The 19,714-nt window shown below is 43.7% G+C and overlaps 2 protein-coding genes across 3 annotated transcripts in view; both read right to left on the bottom strand.

The window, feature by feature from the left end:
• The window catches only part of si:ch211-212o1.2 (uncharacterized protein LOC492735 homolog), a 47,256-nt gene extending 40,270 nt beyond the window's left edge, over positions 1-6,986 (bottom strand). Inside the window, exon 1 of the mRNA XM_063480219.1 lies at positions 6,510-6,986. Within this exon, the coding sequence (XP_063336289.1) occupies positions 6,510-6,669 (160 nt within the window). The 5' untranslated portion in view covers positions 6,670-6,986. The remainder of the gene's footprint in view (positions 1-6,509) is intronic.
• Positions 6,987-12,436: 5,450 nt separating this feature from the next.
• Positions 12,437-19,714, bottom strand: part of znf423 (zinc finger protein 423) — a 122,078-nt gene continuing 114,800 nt past the window's right edge. For both annotated transcript variants that reach the window (XM_063480217.1, XM_063480218.1), the window contains one exon: positions 12,437-13,376. In XM_063480217.1, the coding sequence (XP_063336287.1) occupies positions 13,347-13,376 (30 nt within the window). In that variant the 3' untranslated portion in view covers positions 12,437-13,346. The remainder of the gene's footprint in view (positions 13,377-19,714) is intronic.

Below are 19,714 nucleotides of genomic sequence, written 5' to 3'. Positions count from 1 at the left end.
GAGTTCTTTCACAGTTTTTTGCAGATAGTGTGTTATTTACCATAAAGTGATTCAGAGTTATTCATACCAGAGTAACCAGAGAGGATCATATATTTTTAAATATATAACTTTCTACAGGACTGAATATATTATGTTTATGTAAAAGTCCGGAGCCTCTGGGGAGTATCCGAGTATTTATAACATTACACAAACCAAAGGTCTCCATCACAGTGTTCATGAAATGCTGGGTTTATCCATCTCCTGGATCGGGCCTACAGAGGAGTGCTGAAGATTTCCCTGTGAGGGAGCTGCTGGTGAAGATCATGAGTCCTGCTTGATCAATGCGATGAGCTTCAGTCTTCCTGTTGTTTCTTAAATGATGCCTCTTACAGCGGGTCAACAGAACTTCTGGCACAGGACAGCTGTGATGAAAGAAAGGGAAGAAGTTTCTCCAAACCTCTGGACCCAGGAAACCCAGCTTGGTCCTGATGGTCTCCCTCACTAGTTTCTCTCCAGGGTGAATGTAGCTGTTGATATACTATGGACTCTATTATTAAATGAAAAGAACAAATTAGACTACACTACTGAAACGTTCTGCTGATGTTTTTAAAGTCTCCATGTTACCAGGCTGTAGATGGCTCTGAAGATTTAAACAGTTTTAGATCCATTACACTCACAGTCTTATGTTAAAATCTCAAAGGACAGCATTATATATATTTTTTTGATATTAACAGTAACTCTGGGCCTCTGTGGAGTGTGCAGATGATCTCATCGCTGTCTAAAAATGGATAAAAAAACATAAGAAGTGCTGAATCCTTCAATAACACAGACTATTAGAGTAACAGGTGTGTAGCATCGCTAACTAGCTAGCAACAAGCCTCCAACACAGTGCGTATGCTAGCGGCTAATCTAGCAAACGAATTAACAACAGAGTGATTTTAAAACTATAAGATGATAAGCTGTGTGTCTTTTTTTAAATAACAGTGACATGGTTGTATTTACCTTAATTAAAGGAGTCGTCAGTCGCGGTAAACCAGCAAAAAAACTCGAGCAGCCGGGCTACGTAAAAAGTGTAGGGGGCGTGTTTGCGGTCACGTCCAGCGGGTGTGTGGGCGGGAGCGTTACACAGTCGCTCCACCTCAAGTCACTACTGCGCAGACTCTGGCTCCAAATTTGCAAGATGGCAGCCTCCACAAGCGGGGTATTTTGGCTTCATTTTTGCACAATGGTAGGAGGCGGTGTCGCGTCGTCCATCTTTTCTACAGTCAATGCTCCTAACCATCAATCAGTGCTACACTCAACAACAACCACAGGCCAGTAAACACGACCAGGTTCTCGATCAACATCATCCCTCCTACATCAGTGTCACCAAAATGTTATTACCAAACCGATTTTATGTGCTACACAGCGCTCAAAAATCTGCCAAAAAATGTTTCAGTACGACTTTGCTAAGCTACGAAGCCGCACCGCTTGATGGATTGTGGGAGCATTACGGCTATTGTAGGCAGGAGCCTCGAGGAGTGATACGTACTGTGCTTCAACATAATATTACCGTATTGTGTGTGTATAACCTCTTTTTTTAAGTTTTGTGGATATTATACATGGTTATGCTGAGGATATGTCGGCCACTGGAAATGCCTTTTGGTTAAACTGTCAGTGAGGAATTTGCATTTGCACTGTTACATTTTTATATAACTTTAATGCAGATAAAAAACAGCTGCTTGTTTAAGTGAAAATACATTGATGGGTTTTTTTGCACTAATAAAGTTGTGGAGTTGTAAAGTGTTTTGTCTCGTGTCAGTTATATCGTCAGTTATATCGTTATCGCGAATTTTCAAATATATATCGTGATAAATATTTTGGGCTACTGCCCTGCCCTTGTGTCCACTCCAGGTCAGGAAGAAGCTGCTGCTCCGAGTGGAGGAGTTTGGGTGGGAGTTTAGTCCAGAAGGGGAAGCGATGACTGGGGCAGCGATGCTGAAGAGAGAGCTGTGTATAGCTGTCAGCTTACCTGTCCTACCCTCACCTATGAGCACCAGCTTTGTCTGCTGACCAAAAGTTATATATATATTTATTGAACTGGACCATCAGCGCTGTTTTTGACCAATCATGGTGGGCCGCCTGGACCAAACATGCCTGTTTTTTTTTTTGTCCCAGTCCAGATCTGGATGCAGCCAATAATAATAATGCTCATTTATCTGCATTTAGCCATTAAGATGTCTTCTGATCAGAATATTATACATGTGATTATTTAACAGCCTGTGTGTGATGTTCCTTTTACACACAGTATGCTAGCGATCACAAGTTAGCAAACATGGCAGTCACACAATCATGTCAATTGTTGCTCGTCCATTGGAGCTGTGATTTCTGAATCACACATCCACACAAACAAAAACCTAATTCTGGTCAAACATCTCTCGTACCTCACACGATCCATTTCTTTCATAAATAACTTAAATAATCTCTTGCGTGTGAGTGGCTGTGTGCAGGTAAACCCATCTGGTTACATTAATGTGTAATGTTTGTGTTGCCTGGCAACAGCAGGAAAGAAAAACCCAAATATCAGAGCTGAGATGTTATCTCACTAATGTAATTGCATTGAATAACAGAGTAGATCCAATTCCACTAATGGGGAAGGGGACTCTGTTACTCACAGTGACTAAAAATAGGACGACTGGTGTCCCCAGGTTCCACTAAAGTCAGGGGTGATGGCTGATTTTAAATGAAAATGAACGTTTTAATAAATCTTGAGGAGCCTTTTCAGCGAGTCGCTCTGGGGCACAAACACGACAGGATTGTAAATATGAACCAAATTTACTTCACCAGGTATGTTACATGTGGAGATAGCGGTGCAAACCTTTTTTTTCTCTGATCATCATTCCTTTTTTTTTAGAAACTGTCAACAAGTTGCCAGCATAGCTCGACCAGAGGCAATTAAAATGCTCAGTGAAGTGAGACGCAGGGCAGATGGTCAGGCAAAAAGTGGCACAAGCCAGCTTGATGCACAACTGGTAACACAGGTTGTCTTTGCTTAGGTCTGAGCCACAGCGTGCCCACCCTCGTGCCAAAAGCAACGCATGTCCGCTGATGAAATAGCTCAATTTATCTTGTGCCTTAAATTGTTGCCATCTATTTCACCAATCAATAAACCACAAAACGTGGAAGTGTTAGGGAGGCTAAACATCCCACTGTGAAAACCTGGATTTAATTATTTCCATAAGACATACTGAACTACAATGAGCTACATATTGATTGATTTTTTTTTTAATGAAATAAACAAATGGAGGAGGAGGGAAAATATTCAGGAAAACCACAATGGCTTCCATCATATAAGAGCTGATGTCACAGGAGCTACACCTTGTTGTGATGGAGGTGTTTGTAGCCTGTCCCAACAGCGGTACTGGGATTTCCTCCCACAGGGTTCAGACTGCTCCTTGGTTTTATCCTGCCAGGCAGTTTTCTTTCCAGGTGCCTAATCAGACTTACCCGTCCTGGAAGACATAAGGTGAATTTAACCTCCTAGGACCTGGCGTCCACACATGTGGACGTCACAATTTGGGTTATTTAGACCAAAATAGTCAATTTTGCTCTACAAGGGCCTGATATCCACTTACAAGGACATTATACTGCTACTGTTCTATCAAAATTTTAAATGAATATCCTCATATGTGGCTCTCATTTTTCTTAAAAACAAAAATAAGGTTAAAAAAAAATCTGGTAATTCTTTGTTTTTACATTCATCGGGTCCCAATCAGCCCAAATATCAAAGAGAAATTAAAAATGCATGCTGTGGAAGAGTTCGGGTCTTAGGAGGTTAAACTAGCGGGCAACAAAGAAAACCAGCCACACTCTGGACCCTGAGGACTAGACTGGAGGATTACTCCTGCAGACTCTGTCACACACATTGATTTTGTCCTCGAACTGAACACCTGAAGGCAACAACTTCACTAGACTGTAAAAACTTTACTCATTAATCCTGTGGCAGTAAGGGCTTCGTCCCCACGACTGTGCCGTATCACACTGTCCACAGCATACGGGCATACATATTTACATGGTATAAAAACATCATATCACGATGTCAATGCTATACCATCGCCATGCATTCCTGTTGTGCACACAGCAGAGACGAGCCCTGCATGGCCTCAGCCTCTGATGAAGATTTCATACGTAATAAGGGAGCTACTTCAATAACAGCTCAGCACTTTTGTTCCAGTTACAGGCGATGTGTAACCTAAGCAGTGCTCAGCTGTACTCCATGTGACAGGAAGAGAAAAACCACTGATGCAGTTATATGATTGAAAAGCAGGGCTTTAAATGGCCAAAAGGCCAAGTTACTTTAGTCACTGTTAAATTAATGTGTTAAGCAATTATTCTACATGGTTTATTGAAAAGTTTTAGGGACAGCACTACCTGGGCTGCTTTTGTGCGTTCGACCTATGCTGTGTTACTCCTACTGTAACGCCATGACAGGAGTTCTTCGAAAAAGAAGGATGAAAAACGCCTATCGTTTACTTACCCTGATAAAGGCTGCGCCCGTTCAGTGGCTTTTTCTATATCATCACAAATCATTATCACAAATGTTCTTGAAAGGCTACATCGCCCTCCCTTACTCCGCCCTGATATCTGACTGTAAGGTTTTTGGAGCCCTTTTAACACAAGTACTTTACAAGAGTTGGAGTAAGAGCTGCGAGTACAGCGGCTTCATCCACCTCCTTCTGTTTAAACATGACGCCTATTAGAAACACGTTTGCTTAAAGGGAGGGTAAAGGAGCAAAAGTGCTGAAGTGAATTAAATGATTAAGTATAAGATAAGTCCCCTTTGATTCAGGCCAAAACATGACGCCATGTTGACGATGGTTACACCTTTTAATGTTTCCATCCAGGTGTTAGCTCGTCCCTTCTTCTAAAATATTTTTCACCTTTAGCAAAACAGAAAAACACAGAATGGGTTTGAAGGCCTGCATCACCACTCAGGCTGCACCATGTGGTTTTATGTTGATAATAAGTTTTTTCATCACAATCCTCTGATTTTAGTGACAAAAATGTTTTACTGTCACACAAACATAGCCCTACGTTTTCCATGTAGTGGGACACACCTGTTGATGCACAGATCTCTGCAGTAAAATAAATCAGTACTCTACAAATAATGAATTTATCCATCTACTAAAAGCAGGAGATAAAGTTTTGCACCCCACTCATTGTACCTGCATGATGCATGTGACTAAGTAGGAAAGTTTGACGGCCTTCTCTTTTTCCCAGTGTTTTGTGTGCAGTGAAGTATTCCCACTCCTGTGTCCATTTTCCAGAAGTCTTCATCATTCACCGTGTTTGCTGGACACTTATCGTTGGCCAGAGGGAATGCAGCTGCTTTGGTGATTTCAGTGCATCTCTGTGAGCTGGATGGATGTGCTGACGAGCGGCACTGGCTGATGTTGGACTTTTCACATTAGCAACCACCGCAGTGTTTTTCTTGGCTTTAATGCATTTGTTGTACTGCAGTCAGTGGTGTGTAACTTAGTCGTGTTGCTTTGCAGACACACAGCAATCTTTGCACATTATTTCATCTTGGTTGGTCACTTCCCATAAATCCAAAGTATTTCCAAACAACGGATGGCGATCTGCTTCGACTTCCAAGTTCTTCACCTTTAGCTGTGATTTTTGTTTCGATGGTCTGTTGTGTATCCGTCTTATCTAGTCGCCATCCAGGAAACTTTAAGCTTTCATTGACACACGTCATTCGATCACATTCGTTTAGTTGTGGGAAGCCTAAATGGTGACTGAGATCGTCCTAAAACTACCAGAATTGCCCTAGAGCTGGGAAATTGGGAGTGTTCGATCACTCTTCACTTACATGTACAAGCTTGTAATCATGGGGCAAGAAATGATGTGAGACAGACGGGAGGTCGGTCACTGACACCCACCTATCCGTGAAGGACATTTCACTTTGAAAGCATGGATAGGAACAGACTCCCTGACTGAGTGGGCCTTCAGTAAGAAAATGTTGAACTCTGAGGTTTGTTAACATGCATAAATGTCTCTGAGCGGATCAACGTGTGCACCATCACGAGCTTAACAGAGGCCTGAGACAGAGGTACACCTAACCCTCTCCTGGGCTTCTTGAATCAAAGTTTGTGCTTCCCTGCAACATATCTGAGTGAGACTGTTGACTGTGAGTGTCCTCCAGCAGACTTCAACCATGTGAGCATGGTGGGGGGGTCAGACAGCTGAAACCTGTGCCCCGCCCCCCCCCCCACCTTTAGACATTAGGCCTTCACAGTATTTTAATGCAATAATTCACTGTCTGCTGCACAGTCTTTGTAGTAATTAGTCGTTAATTACATACCGCTGTTAAGTTTGTTAACGGGACTGCCATCAAAATAGTGACCCTCACCACCACCACCATCATCATCATCATCCCCGCGTCTGGCAGCTCTGATGTCGCACTGTGGGCTGTTAGGCCTCCGCTGATGCACACAGACAGTAAGTCACACCAGCACTAACACCACCGAGGACGATAACGACGCTTTTACCTGGCGAGTACAGCCGTGCTAGCTGTCGGGCCCCGGCGTGCTGCGGTCCCCAGCGAGGCGCCGCGCTGCGTGCAGCCGCCCCATGCTCGTTGCCGTTCGGATCCTCCTCCGCCATGGACCGGTGCCTGATGTCGGTCTCGGAGAGTAGCGACGCCGCCATGACTCTCCCCGCTTTGGGCTTTCAGCTACAAGACATCCACCGTGGAGCTGTCCCGGGCGATAGTGTCACGGCCTCCGGCTGTCGCTGCGACCGAGCGGAGGAGGTAGGCTCAACCAATTGATGCTAGCTGGGATGTTACCGGAGCAGCCTCGTGCCACCCGGAAATACACACACGGACCTATTTCACGGGGCTAGTTATCTACAGTCATTGGGCTGAACCCGCCACTGCTGTGAATGTGCACCAAACGACAACCAGGCGGTTAAATGTACCGCGGTTTAGTTCCAAGTGTTCTGATAAACAAACTTTATTTGTGCCTCCGCTGAAAAAAACAGGTCCTCAGAGTTCACCGAGCTGTCGTCAGCGTTAGGGACCGTCTGCGTTTGGCAGCGATGTCACAAAGTGAAAGTACGATCCGAGTACCTGCAGGTGCACAGGAGACTGTACATCATGTATCTTTAAATATCCATACACACGTTTATAATTGTTTTAACTGGTGTTGTAGCACTAATGATGGCGCAGTGGTTGGTACTGTCGCCTCACAGTAAGGGTCCGGTGTCACCATCTGTGGATGCGTTGGCTTCATCCCGCAGTCTTAACGTGTGCGCCTCAGGTCATTTATAAACTGGGTGTAAATGATTGTCTGTCTCTGTGTTCGCCCTGTGATGGACGGGCGACCTGTCCTAGTGCAGGAACAAATACGGTAGTTTTAAGGTAACAATCAGCCAGACATTCAGGAGCTGGAGGACGAATAATAGGACAGATATAGATATATATGTTTGTTTGTTTTTCTTATGAACAAAGAGTGGAAACGTGTGTGTGTGTGTGTGTGCAGCTATCTCAAAATGCCTCTTGTTACTTATTAGTTATTTCATATTATTTCTATTCACTTTAATTTAAAAAAAAAAAATTAGCTGACTTTGCCCCAAATTAAAGTTTTTAAAAGCCTTTCCCTTTAACATGTACTCGTCTCCTACCATCTTTGCTGTAATGGAATTCTCCCATTAGTTAATTTATGTCTGTGGTAATGGTAAAAAAACGCCGTTTGCAGTTAGTTTGGTTAGCTGACAAAAGGATAACATATACGTGGGCATACAAACCACATCCCAGTGAGTCTTTTAGAAGTAAAACTGAAAGTGTTCAAGATTGCATAAGGTAAAACAGTTCAGGAACCAGGATGAGTGAGTGTGATCTCCAGTCCCTCAGACAACACTGCTCTAAGAATGGGTACAGTTCTGTAGTGGAAGTCACAGTTCATTGCTGTATCCACAAATTCAGGTTAATACTGAACCATGTAATTTTAAAAAAGAACATATAAACGAGACTTGACGAACAGTAATCAGGCACAATATTGTAGTCTGACAGATCAATATTCTTTTTAGGAACACCGTGTCCTCGGGGATAAAGAGCATTCAGCTTGTTATCAGCATTACATGCTTAACTTGTGCATCACTGATGCTCAGTGATGCATACAGAGGTATATGCTTGTAGCCTATATTACAGCAGCATGACTCTGTAGCAACTGTGCCTGCACTCTTGACCTGTCACCAAGGGCGTTTTATCCTCAGATTGAAATTATTATTATGTGCTTGATGTGGCTCACCTGGCTCTTCCCCTCTGACTGCACTAGGACATATTGCCACCTGATAAAATAACACACTGATTCGTGCCATATAAAAAGTGAGACATGTCAATTCAGATTCTTTGTCAAATATACACTAATGAATCAATTTACATCAGCAGCCTAACAATTGTCATGATAATAAATACTAGCAGCATCGAATCCATCCAAGTTAAATAGTTAATTAAAATCAAATCAAATTACAGCATTTACATTTATGTTAGACTACCTTTAATTAACTGCTTTAGCCCATTTACAATGAAAATGTAAAAAAAATCTAGTCATTGACCTGTGTAGTATGTTAAGACTATTGGAAGTAAAAATAACTTGAACTCCAATTTCGAAAACACAACTTTCTTTCTTTTCTTTTTTTTTTATAAAGCTCTGACTTGTATTATGAGTGTGAGTCTGTGGTCTGGGAGAGAGTCCTGTAACTCTCTGTCTGCAAAATATAGTATATAATGACCAATGCTGGGCAATTAATTATATAGTTACTTCTTCAAAAAAGTAACTGAGTTATGCAAACAACGATTTTTGCAGCTATTTTTTTAAATGCAGCCAATGCATTTTTAAATAAACATTTCAAACTATTTAGAGAACAATCAGCTGTTCTGCATCAAATTTGATGCCACAGAAATTATTTGTGCCACTCCAAAAAATAATTTCTGTCCACTATGAGATAAAGGAGAACAACAGCCTGATACCTGCAGGCCTGACAACAGTATCACTGCTGTAACACCTGTAACATTCAGCAGTCGCCTCATTGTTCTGACACACACAACAAAACTATTGACTACACTACACACTAACTACACACTAACTACACAAGGTTTGCGCTAAACGCCTCAAATCTCTCACATCTCAAAACACCGCCGTCACTCCTAAAACGTCCCCCGTTTCTTAACAACTAGATGCCACGTTGCCATATCATTTTTTGATTGGTCGACATGATACTTTTTTGGACGAATAGGAAAGGCAGAGGGGAGGCAGGGGCGGTGGGGAGGGTTTGTTTTTGCTGACAGGTGGAGAGTGCTTTCGAGCTTTTTTTCTTATAAAACGCCGTTTTTACCGTTTCTTCCCGCAGTAAATATAAACAACGATAGTATTCAGGAAGAAAACCAAACATTGCAGATATTTTTATCATAACTCTGGTTTTACGTGGCCGATCAACACAATTTAAAAACTGGTATAAAGTCCACACTTTTTCCGTCAGTTGTTCCGTCTGTCCTGCTCACATCTCCAATGGTTGGACACGTTGTCATTTACGTGGCTTCACTCCACATCAGCCACGCCGCTTTGCTAGCTAAAACACCGGTGTCGGCACATAAGGAAGCTGTCATAGCCTGTCAACGACGTTGATTGGCTGCGTATATACGAATGTGAATCGCATTATTGGCTGGACTCTGGGATAAGGTGGCATCGTTCTAATCCCATATGGGAGCAGCCAGTCACTTACTGACTAACACTGCAAAACAGAATTGTTAAAGTTTTAATTTTAATTTCAATTCAGGTACTGTCAGGGTTTTTTTTGTGCGCAACGCAGATTTTCTGTGCGCAGAGACTGTGCCAGCAGTGCGCAATTGCGCACGTGCGCAGCTTAGAGGGATCTTGACTCATCAGTAATGTTTGTAGGGTGAGTGCATTTTTAAAGCAATTTGTGCAAACTGGACTACAAGGTGGAATATTTGCAAAATCATGACTACCTCATGATATTTGTCTCAAAAATGAACCCTATGAATATGTCAGTGTCATTAGGATGAAATTATTGTGTCACCAACATTTTAACGTTAAACATATAATTTTAACAGCCTCTGTAAACTAATATCCTGGCTTGCTCGAGGCTCCGTTTTCTCTGACAGTTTCAATCAAAATTAGAAATGCTGCTCTGAGACTGAGATAACTAATAGTGCTGCCTGTTGTGCAGTTAGTTTCCAAAACACGTTATTCATGGTTACATACAATTTTAGACTGATGTGGGCCAAAGCCGAGCATAGCCTGTAACGTTATTATGACGCACACATTTTATGAGTGAACTTGACTTTAAGTGACTTACAGGTTTCTTTGAAAAATACTTTCTTATATCCAGGTTCTTCCTTTGTGCTGCCATCCTCCTCTCCTCCTCGCAGCGCAGGCTTGCCGCTGCTAAAACTAAACAGAGCTCCCTGAAAGGCACAGCCAATCACATTGGCCATATTTGTCACATGAGGTAGGACTCCAGTAGAGAACGTAATTTAACTCTTTCTGCACCGCTGGCTGAATGAGACGTTGACAGATCGTTTTTTTCTTTCTATCGGGTTTGTTTTTCTTTACTCAAAGAGATCAAATTATTGGTGGGGACAATTCAATAATCGCTGGATATTGGTGGGGACATGTCCCTTCCATCCATGCCAAATCTACGCCCTTGCCTGTCACCCATTGGATTATTTCTGGAGACATTTTTAATGCTGGCTTCAAGTGCAGTTCTTCTAAGAAGGAAACAAAACTGTGCAAAGTTTATGAAACGTTACTGCATTACTAATATCAACTAGAAGTGAAAAAATGATGAACCTCTCACTCCTTTATATTTTGCATCCAAACAGCCGTACCTTTTCTAATTAAAGTCTGCTAATAGTTCTTTTTGAAAGTCTTTCAAAGTTCTAGACATCGGCTGCTTTTTCACTCATATTCAGTCCTCGTGCTGGATTTTTGTTTGTTTAGAGCATAAAAAGGCAGTTAACTGAAAGGATGAACCAGAGTTGTGTCTTCACATAACAACATTAGGCACATTGTTTCTAGTGCCCTGGTGCAAAAACACATGAAAAATCTGAAAAGATGCAAAAGACAACATAGACTGACAGGCATAAAATAGTAGTGTTGCACCAACAAGGTGATTCCCAAAGAACTATTAGCTAAACACCTGCTATATCTCAGCGTGATGTGCAGTTTGCCCTTCAAAAAATATGAACCACCTGGACAGTTGGAGGAAAAAGAAGAAGTGGCATGTCTAAGAGAATATTTGCACCAGGTGAACAATATCTGAAAGTCATGAGAGAAAATTCAGCAAAGACCTGACGTGGATTCAGAGAGACGCATCTGGCCTTCAGCTGATACATCTCCTCTTCATCAGAAATGGTCTCAGTGGGAGAGTGGCTGTGAAGAAGCCATCCATAAGGAAGGAGCACACAAAGGCTGAGGTGTGCCAAATTACACAAGAGCCAGGCTGAAACTCGGTGGCTACAGATCTTATGGAGTAATTCATCGGTGTTCAAAATATTGGAGGGAGGGGATCATAAGAGAACTCTAACTGTGGGTGTCAGTGGAGGATCGGGCGTGGTTTGGGGCTGATGTTGGGGAAGTTGTTTGAATGATCAATGCAGAAAAGTGCAGCCAGATTTTGATCCATCATGCAACACCATGTGGAAAGAATCTGACTGGCGATGGTTTAAATCTTTTAGCACAACAATGATCCCAAACATAGAGCATATTTACATGTGTGCTTGCCCATGTTTCAGTACAAATATAAAGAAATGAGGGGCAACTCAAGACTTTTGCACAGTGCTACATGATTCCAACACACATCAATTCCATTTTAAAAAGTCACTGTGGGTCAGCTTGATGAAAGCAGATGTGTTAAACTGTCAGTGCAGCCGGTACGAGGTGCAGAGTAAATGGAGCCTTTGGCCTCGTCGTCCCATTCTTTCAGCCCACACAGACTGCATGCTCGAGTCACGCACACCAAACCACAATATCTGTACCTGGTCATCACCAGTGAGACGTGTATGATTCTCAACCGTGTCAGGCTAATTATCTTAAAATGCGCACTGCTGCTGTTGATAAGTGTGGTTATCGTGAACCTCGTTCTTGTGTGCGTGACCTTAGATGAAACTCGACAGATACAGATGGTCCACTGTGCCTTTTTTCAAACAGATTGTTGCCAGGTGTGATCAGTCCAGCTATCACCTTGTGCCTGAGCATAATGATAAAGGCCGTCATATTCTTTTGGTTCAGATTCAGATTATGCCGTAGTCGTTTGTCTTTGTGCGCCGAGCCGAATGGCTGCGTCGTTTCCAGCGCGGTTCTTGGTCACTCTCAGTGTCGCAATATCAGCAAATACAGCACCCAAGCAAGCTCAGAAATCACATCACACAGCAATTCTTTGTCATTTATTTATTCCTTTCATCTTTTTTCTGTACTAGATTATTGCAATCTGGTTAATTCACATTCAAAAAGCAGTCGTTGACCAGACGCATTGAAATCGATGATATTTATTTTTTTACAATAACCATTATAGGCCCCATAGAGACTGGAAAACCCAATCCAAAAAAAGAAACATCTGTATGGTTTTCTGCACTTTATTTTTGTTTTCATGTCTTTTTGTTTTCATAGTAATTACAAAAAGGAAAAATATATATAACAATAATCATAAAAAGGATCGTTTTAGGTAGCGGTTTAGGAATATTACGACTGGCAAACAATCACAACACAGCACAAGTACCTACTTACTGCAAGAAATGAAAGGTACAAAAATGAAAACAAAAGCAAAGAAGCGCATATGGAAAAGGAAAAATCAAAGAAAACGGCACCTATGAAGTCGAATACAATAAGCGACCGAGGGGACGAGAAAGTCTACAGTCTATGAAAAAACAAAACAAAAAAATCCCAAAACAAAGGCTGTTTTCTTGCTTTTTTTTCTTTTCTATTCATTAAAAAATAAAATAAATTGCATGACCTGGGGAGTGATTTGTGGGAGGGGGGAGACGGAGAGGACGAAGAAGCTGGTGGGGGTTTTGGCAGGGACAATAAAAAATACTGCACGTACAATACCTTGGTTCTCTTTCCTTCAGCTAGCGCGCGCCGCTTTCCTCACCCACTTTTTCCTTTCTTTATTTAATAGCATATCCCATTAATATTCCTTTCCCCCGCTGCTCCTAATAGCCGCGCCCAGTGGCGCGATCGTTAGAGTTTTACATGTGAGTAGCAAATGACACTTTGATTGGCTGTGATGTGGAGATGGGGGTCCCCCGCCGGCTCTGGGTCGGGGGCCCCGGCTGAGCTGCGAGATCCTGCCGAGCCTCGGTCTCACTGCGCGTGCTGACTCAGTGTGTGGTTCTGCAGGGAGAGGGCGAGAGGGAGAGATAGGGAGAAAAAGTGAGAACACATGATGAGAGAAATAATGGGCTACATGAGCGGAGTGCTTTCCACTTGCCCCCCCACCCAATAATAGAGCAGAAACACAACCGCCTCCCACAGCACAGACAGCGAGGCCTCCTCGCTCCTCCATACGTAGGTTGACGAAAGACGAGAACGGGAGGGAAACGACTCTGCGACGTACCGGTCGGTGCAGCGCAGAGCCTCACATGTGCTAACGGGAAAACAACCGAGGGAAAAGAAAAATGGCAGTTTGAAAGCAATTTAAACACCAAGCTTAACACGCGGCTCTGCCAACAATAGATCAACAACAGATGTGACATTTTTGCAGACGGAATAGAAAGTCCATAGGACCAACTCAAGACCGTGTAGTATTTGGAGCGCCTCGGTTTGTTTATCAGGGCCTTGAAACCCTCGTGGCTTTTCATATTGTGATTCATATTTTACAGAAAGTGTCGCCATGACTCGGAGACACATTCACATCCCTCCAAACACATCAACGCGCTACACATCAATACATCATCACAATGCAAAAAGAAAAATACACTTTTTTTCAAAATGAAAATTCACACCAGCTCAAAGAGAGACTGAAGACGTGACCTCGAGGTAAAAACTGAGACGATGGAGACGATGGACTGAGGCTGAGCAGAATGAAGGTGGCCGTACGGCACAGTTTGTCTTAATGGAAAACTAGATGCACACGTAAAGGTAAGCTGGAGCGTGCACAACTCTCACTGGGGATGTTAAACACACACAGAAACATGCTTTGTGTTCTCGTGAACATGAACACACACATACAGAGTCGGTCCTCTGTTCCATATCAGATACAAACGGGAACCGAACTCCTGATAATCTGGATTTGCCAGTTTTGGAACTTAGCTAGCATAACATCTAGAGCTGGGGAATTACTGTGTGTGTGTGTGTGTGTGTGTGTGTGTGTGTGTGTGGAGATGACTGGAAAGAGTTTTTGTGGAAATGAGTGCGTGTATCAGAGAAAATTCCACTAGGATTTTTTCCTCCTCCTCATTTTCCCTGGATGTTACCGCTTTCTCCCTGTGAAATTTTCACACACACACACACACACACAAACATACAATTCCCAGTGAGATCTTCCCAATCAACGCCCCCACCCCCCACCCCCACCCTTCGCCACCACTAAAAGCAGCTTTCTCAGATTAATCGTTGTGTCTCACAGATAGGCCCCACTATGGAGAGAAAAAAAGGACAAAAAAGAGGAGGGGATGGGGGGGGTGAACGGAACAGTGAGGCGAGGAGGGGATGGGGGGGTGAACGGAACAGCGAGGCGAGGATGTGGATGGGGACAGAAATGTGAAGGATTATACGTGCTTTGGGGTTGATAAATACTTATTTGTCATTCTATGGCCCTTATCTTGCTGTGCATGTTTTGTTGAGCCCTTTGGTGTGTGTGTGTGTGTGTGTGTGTGTGTGTGTGTGTGTGTGTGTGTGTGTGTGTGTGAGTGAGTGAGTGAGAGTGAGAGAGAGAGAGAGAAAGGGAGACAGAGGCTATGTGTGTGCTGTACGACTGTGTATGTGTGTTTAAGAGTCTCTGTCACTCGGCTTTAGAGGCCAAGCTACCCTGTCCAGAGCAAAGCAAAGGGTATTAATGCCCTACACTGGAGAGCCTTCTACACACACACACACACACACACACAGTACCACATGCAGGGTTTCACAGAAATGGATGAGCAAATGAGGAATATAACGAACGGGACAGTGAAAAACAAGTGTGTGTGTGTGTGTGTGTGTGTGTGTGTGTGTGTGTGAAGGACTCTCTAGTGAGGAGGGAGAGCTCACTGGGAGCCAGTGACCCCATTATGATAGAGAAACTCTCTCTCTCTCTCTCCGCCCAACTACTGTGGCTCACTCTGTCGGCCTCGCTCGTCCTCTGCCTCTCTGCCAAACTGGCTGCATTTCCTCTTCCCACCAGAAGAGGTCAGGCTAACTCCTCTTTACGTGACAGAGAGGAGAATTTGTCCACTGCTCATGTGTCCAGTGTTCAATTGTTCATTTCCAAAAGGAGCACCGTGCATATCTGGTTTTTGTCTCATATATGAGGCCGTATATGAGACATTAAAAAGGGGAGTGGAGACGAGGAAGAAAAGTAAATATGATACGGCTGTAGGAGGATCAAAACTAGGAACAAGGAAAGCAGAATGGAACTAAAGAGGAAAAGAGAGTGTTTTCCCTCAGGTTCTTTGGGTCCAACTGCTGCTGTATTGATTTGTAGATGGAGAAACGGATGAAAAGGAAGGACAGAGGACGAGGAGGGAGGAACAGAGGGAGGGAGGCTGCGGTCGCTCCCAGAGGGCCTCACGGCGCTGCAAAGGACTGCTGGAAATAGACCAAAGGAGAGGAGCAAGGAAAGGAGGAAAGAAAAGAGAGGGAGGCATCAGGGAGGAAGGAAATGAAGGGACGGATGACAGTCTGATACGCTTCGTACGACACACTCCCCGACAACTCCTCTTCATTTACACAGTAGTCAGGGGCTTGCTATCGATTATGCAGCCCTGTAATCAATCAGTGTGTGTGTGTGTGTGTGTCACAGTGTGACATCTGCTCTACAGCAGAGTAATTGATATATTCCACAGAAAAAGGGTGACAGAAGAAGGTGCGAGTGGAGAGAATAAGGATGTTTGAAGTTTATTTAAGAATTTACAAAGAAACTCCACCTGTGTTATTTTCAGAATAAAAGCTTTTCAGCAAAGTGAAGAGAGTTTGTCCCCTAAATTTTAGGAACGTTTTAAAGTGAAACAGCTGAACCGACATTTGTAGTCACAGTAATTTATAATATTTTAATTAATTATGATAAAAAAATGTGTTTTAAACTGAGGAAACAACAAAGACGGCATAAATAAAAGCCAAAGTCTGTCGGTATATAAAAGTTTTTAAGCTGGTTTTTTACATTTTGGTGTATTTTACTGCAAATTTCCTGAAAGGTTTGAATTTTATTTGATCTTTTAACCGAGGACATTGGAGACGTAGCAAGAATCCAGACTGGCCCAGTCGATACACAGGACTGTCAAACTGCTTAGAGAGAGCAAGGCTAAAGCCTGCAGAGCCACGGGCCCGGGGGAAATATGGCCCTGTCGCATTACCCACGCTGACACACACAAACAGGAACAGATTCATAGACTTGCACTCATGGCTAAGGCCACATGCATGTACACACACACACACACACACACACACACACACACACACACACACACACACACACACACACTCCAAGGAAAAAACAAAAACAAGCAGAACAGAAAACTAGAATATACACACAAGAACACACAGCCTCATGGGGAACAGATAGAGATAAGAGAAAATCTAATCCTATCTGCTGTCTACACCATTACACACACACAAAAATGGGGGTGCCTTTGTGTTGAGTTATAGAGGGGGGAGGAGCGCCACCGCCGTCTCTAATATGTACGTGTATGCACAGGCGCGTGATGGTTGTTAAGCCCGGTCAGCCTCATACAGAGAAAACAGTCGAGAAAGAGAAGCCTGTGCAGCTAAATCAGTCAGAGGTACAAACTTCCAGGTACGATCGCACACTTTGCTGTTCTGAAATGATGTAACAAGTGCACTTTGAAAAGCAGGTGCCAAGTGTGTAATAGTCACAGGAAGAGGAAGCACTGCTGTTGGAACAATGCCGTGTGTCTGTGTGTGCTGCCTCCACATATGAGCGTGTGTGTGTGTGTGTGTGTGTGTGCGGGGGTAAGTGGAAGCAGTCCACATGCTGTGTGTGCGCGTGTGCGTGTGTGTGTGTGTGTGTGTGTGTGTGTGCGGGGGTAAGTGGAAGCAGTCCACATGCTGTGTGTGCGCGTGTGTGTGTGTGTGTGTGTGTGTGTGCGTGCGTGTGTGTGTGTGTGGGGGTAAGTGGAAGCAGTCCACATGCTGTGTGTGTGCGTGTGTGCGTGTGTGTGTGTGTGTGCGTGTGTGTGCGTGCCCCATCTCTGTTGCTGTTTTTAACACCAAATGAAAAATCACCTCAGTCGTCTTGTGCTCTTCTTCGGGTTCAGTGTATTTATAGCTCCGAGCTGACACTCTTCCAACAGCATGAGCACATCCATGTCTGTGTGTCTGCGACGAGCAGATGGGCTGTCTTAGTCCTCTTCCTCTGCTCCCTGGCTTGTCTTTAGCCCCACCTGTCCAGGACAGGATGCTGCCTCGGGAGCAGATCAAAAATAAACGCACCCCCTGCCCTTAACGTCCCGCCGACATGTATTCCCTGCTCTCCTTCTGCTTTTCCATCCCTCAGTCTTATCTCTCTATAGCTCTTCCTCCTATTGTAAAGAACACACGATTGTCAAATGATCAGAAAGACCTCCTTTACTGCCATCTCTTTCCAAGTCACGATGACCACCGACCCCCCCACTACACTGTCACCACACCCAGGGTGACTCCTCTGACCGTGTCCTGTTTGGAGGGCTCCCTCCCTTTCTTTCTCCCACGGGGACTTCCCCTCTCCTGTTGCTCCTGGCCCGTGCAGCCAGGCTTGGACCGGTACGCAAAACCCAAAATACACTCACAGCATGAAGGGCACGCACAAACACAACGTCAAAGACAAACACGATTGACTCTCCACCAGATTCGCAGCAAAGGTGGCGCCTCCCTGCTGGAAGCTGTTACACAAAATAGGAAGTGACCTCACCTCCAGCAGAAATAACCGATCATTCCCGAGCACTGCACAACACATCTGAGTCACACCATTACGGACACAAACATGTGCTGCTTCAAGTGAACCATCGCTCTCGTCCTCACGCACACAGCGCGCTCTCAGTGCTGAGGAATGCGGCGCTCACACACGGTAAAGTTTAGTGCCAGATGACCACTGGTTAACAAAACACAGAAATATCCTCACTAACACGCACGCACACAAAATGTCAACAGACAAGCAAATAAATGGAAAGGGAGAGGTTAAATAAATGCACAGACACGATTCATCCGATACATGCGCTCGCAATTCAGCAGAGCATGCTGGTCGTATTACCGCACACGCCCAAACCCCATGAAGCCCTGAGGGGCCGGCTTTTTTTTCCCTTTCATTTTTAGTGGATAATCGTGCAGTCTGAACTAGCAGGAAGAGAAAATGACCAACGATTAATGTAAAATAATGGATGAAAGGTGAGAGGAAAGGATTGAAGCCATAGATGAAGAAATGGGGATATAATATGTACCTGCTGAAGAAACGTCTGTGAATGAAAGAAGTCATAGTGAAAAAGCCAGGATACTCTGTAACAACTCCAAACTGCTACAATTAGGTGATGCATTCAAAACGTACTTAAAATGTTTCTAAGCCATTTTACATGTAAAAGCAGTGAAGAGTGAACGAGAGGAAAAGACTCTGGTCAAGCTATCACTGACTGTTAATGTCCCAGGTAATCAGACTTACAGAGACCAACAAATGGATGGAGGTGCAGTGTGTTTGCGAGTGCCTGTATCTGCCACAGTGTGTTTTGGCAGAGCTGCTACAGCACAACACTACAGTGCTTCTTCTGTTCTATGACACATTGCTGCCGTTTACCTGTCTCACACACACACACACACACACACACACACACACACACACACACACACACACACACACACACACACACACACACACACACACACACACACACACACCAAATGACAGGAACCCGGTCCAAGCTGTTAGGACCCCTCCAGGCGTTGGCTCACATAGTGTCATTCCGTTGTATTTGTCGCTCCGCTTCATGTGCATCCATTTGTTTATCGCACCACATCAAAGTGACTTGGTGGTGGTAACTACAGCCTCTGTGATTGCTGCTGCCGATGCCTTTGACTGTTTTACGATTTTACATTCCTGAAAGCATAAATGGGAACGCGTGCACACATACAGGTGTACCCTCACCCCCTCATTGACATCTTTATTTTATCTATGTAAATGCAACATGAACAAAATGTGCTTTGCATGTGTGTAACGATGAAGACTGCACAAAGTTCCTACAGTGTTAACAGCCACAGACACAATTTGGATTAAATTTTTCCTGGGGGGCGGTGACCGGAACATTTTTCCGACTTTCCTTTTAAAATATTTCTGTTGATATATTTAAGCTGCTTCTGCTTCAACCTTTAAACTACTATAATAAAAACACCTTTTATTCAGACTAATTGTAGTGCTCTACGCATCAGTAATAGCTGAGGTCATATCAGCAGACGTGTTACTGTAATCAGCTGTCTCTGTGTCTCCACCTCTCTCTTTGGTTTTGAATCACTTTTTCTTTCTGTGTCTTCTCCCTGCTGAACAACAACAAGTCTGG

Source organism: Pelmatolapia mariae, linkage group LG7, assembly GCF_036321145.2.
Source record: "Pelmatolapia mariae isolate MD_Pm_ZW linkage group LG7, Pm_UMD_F_2, whole genome shotgun sequence".
In the NCBI taxonomy this organism is placed as follows: domain Eukaryota; kingdom Metazoa; phylum Chordata; class Actinopteri; order Cichliformes; family Cichlidae; genus Pelmatolapia; species Pelmatolapia mariae.
The sequence above is the reverse complement of the archived record's forward strand: the minus strand, read 5'-3'. Positions and strand labels throughout refer to the sequence as shown.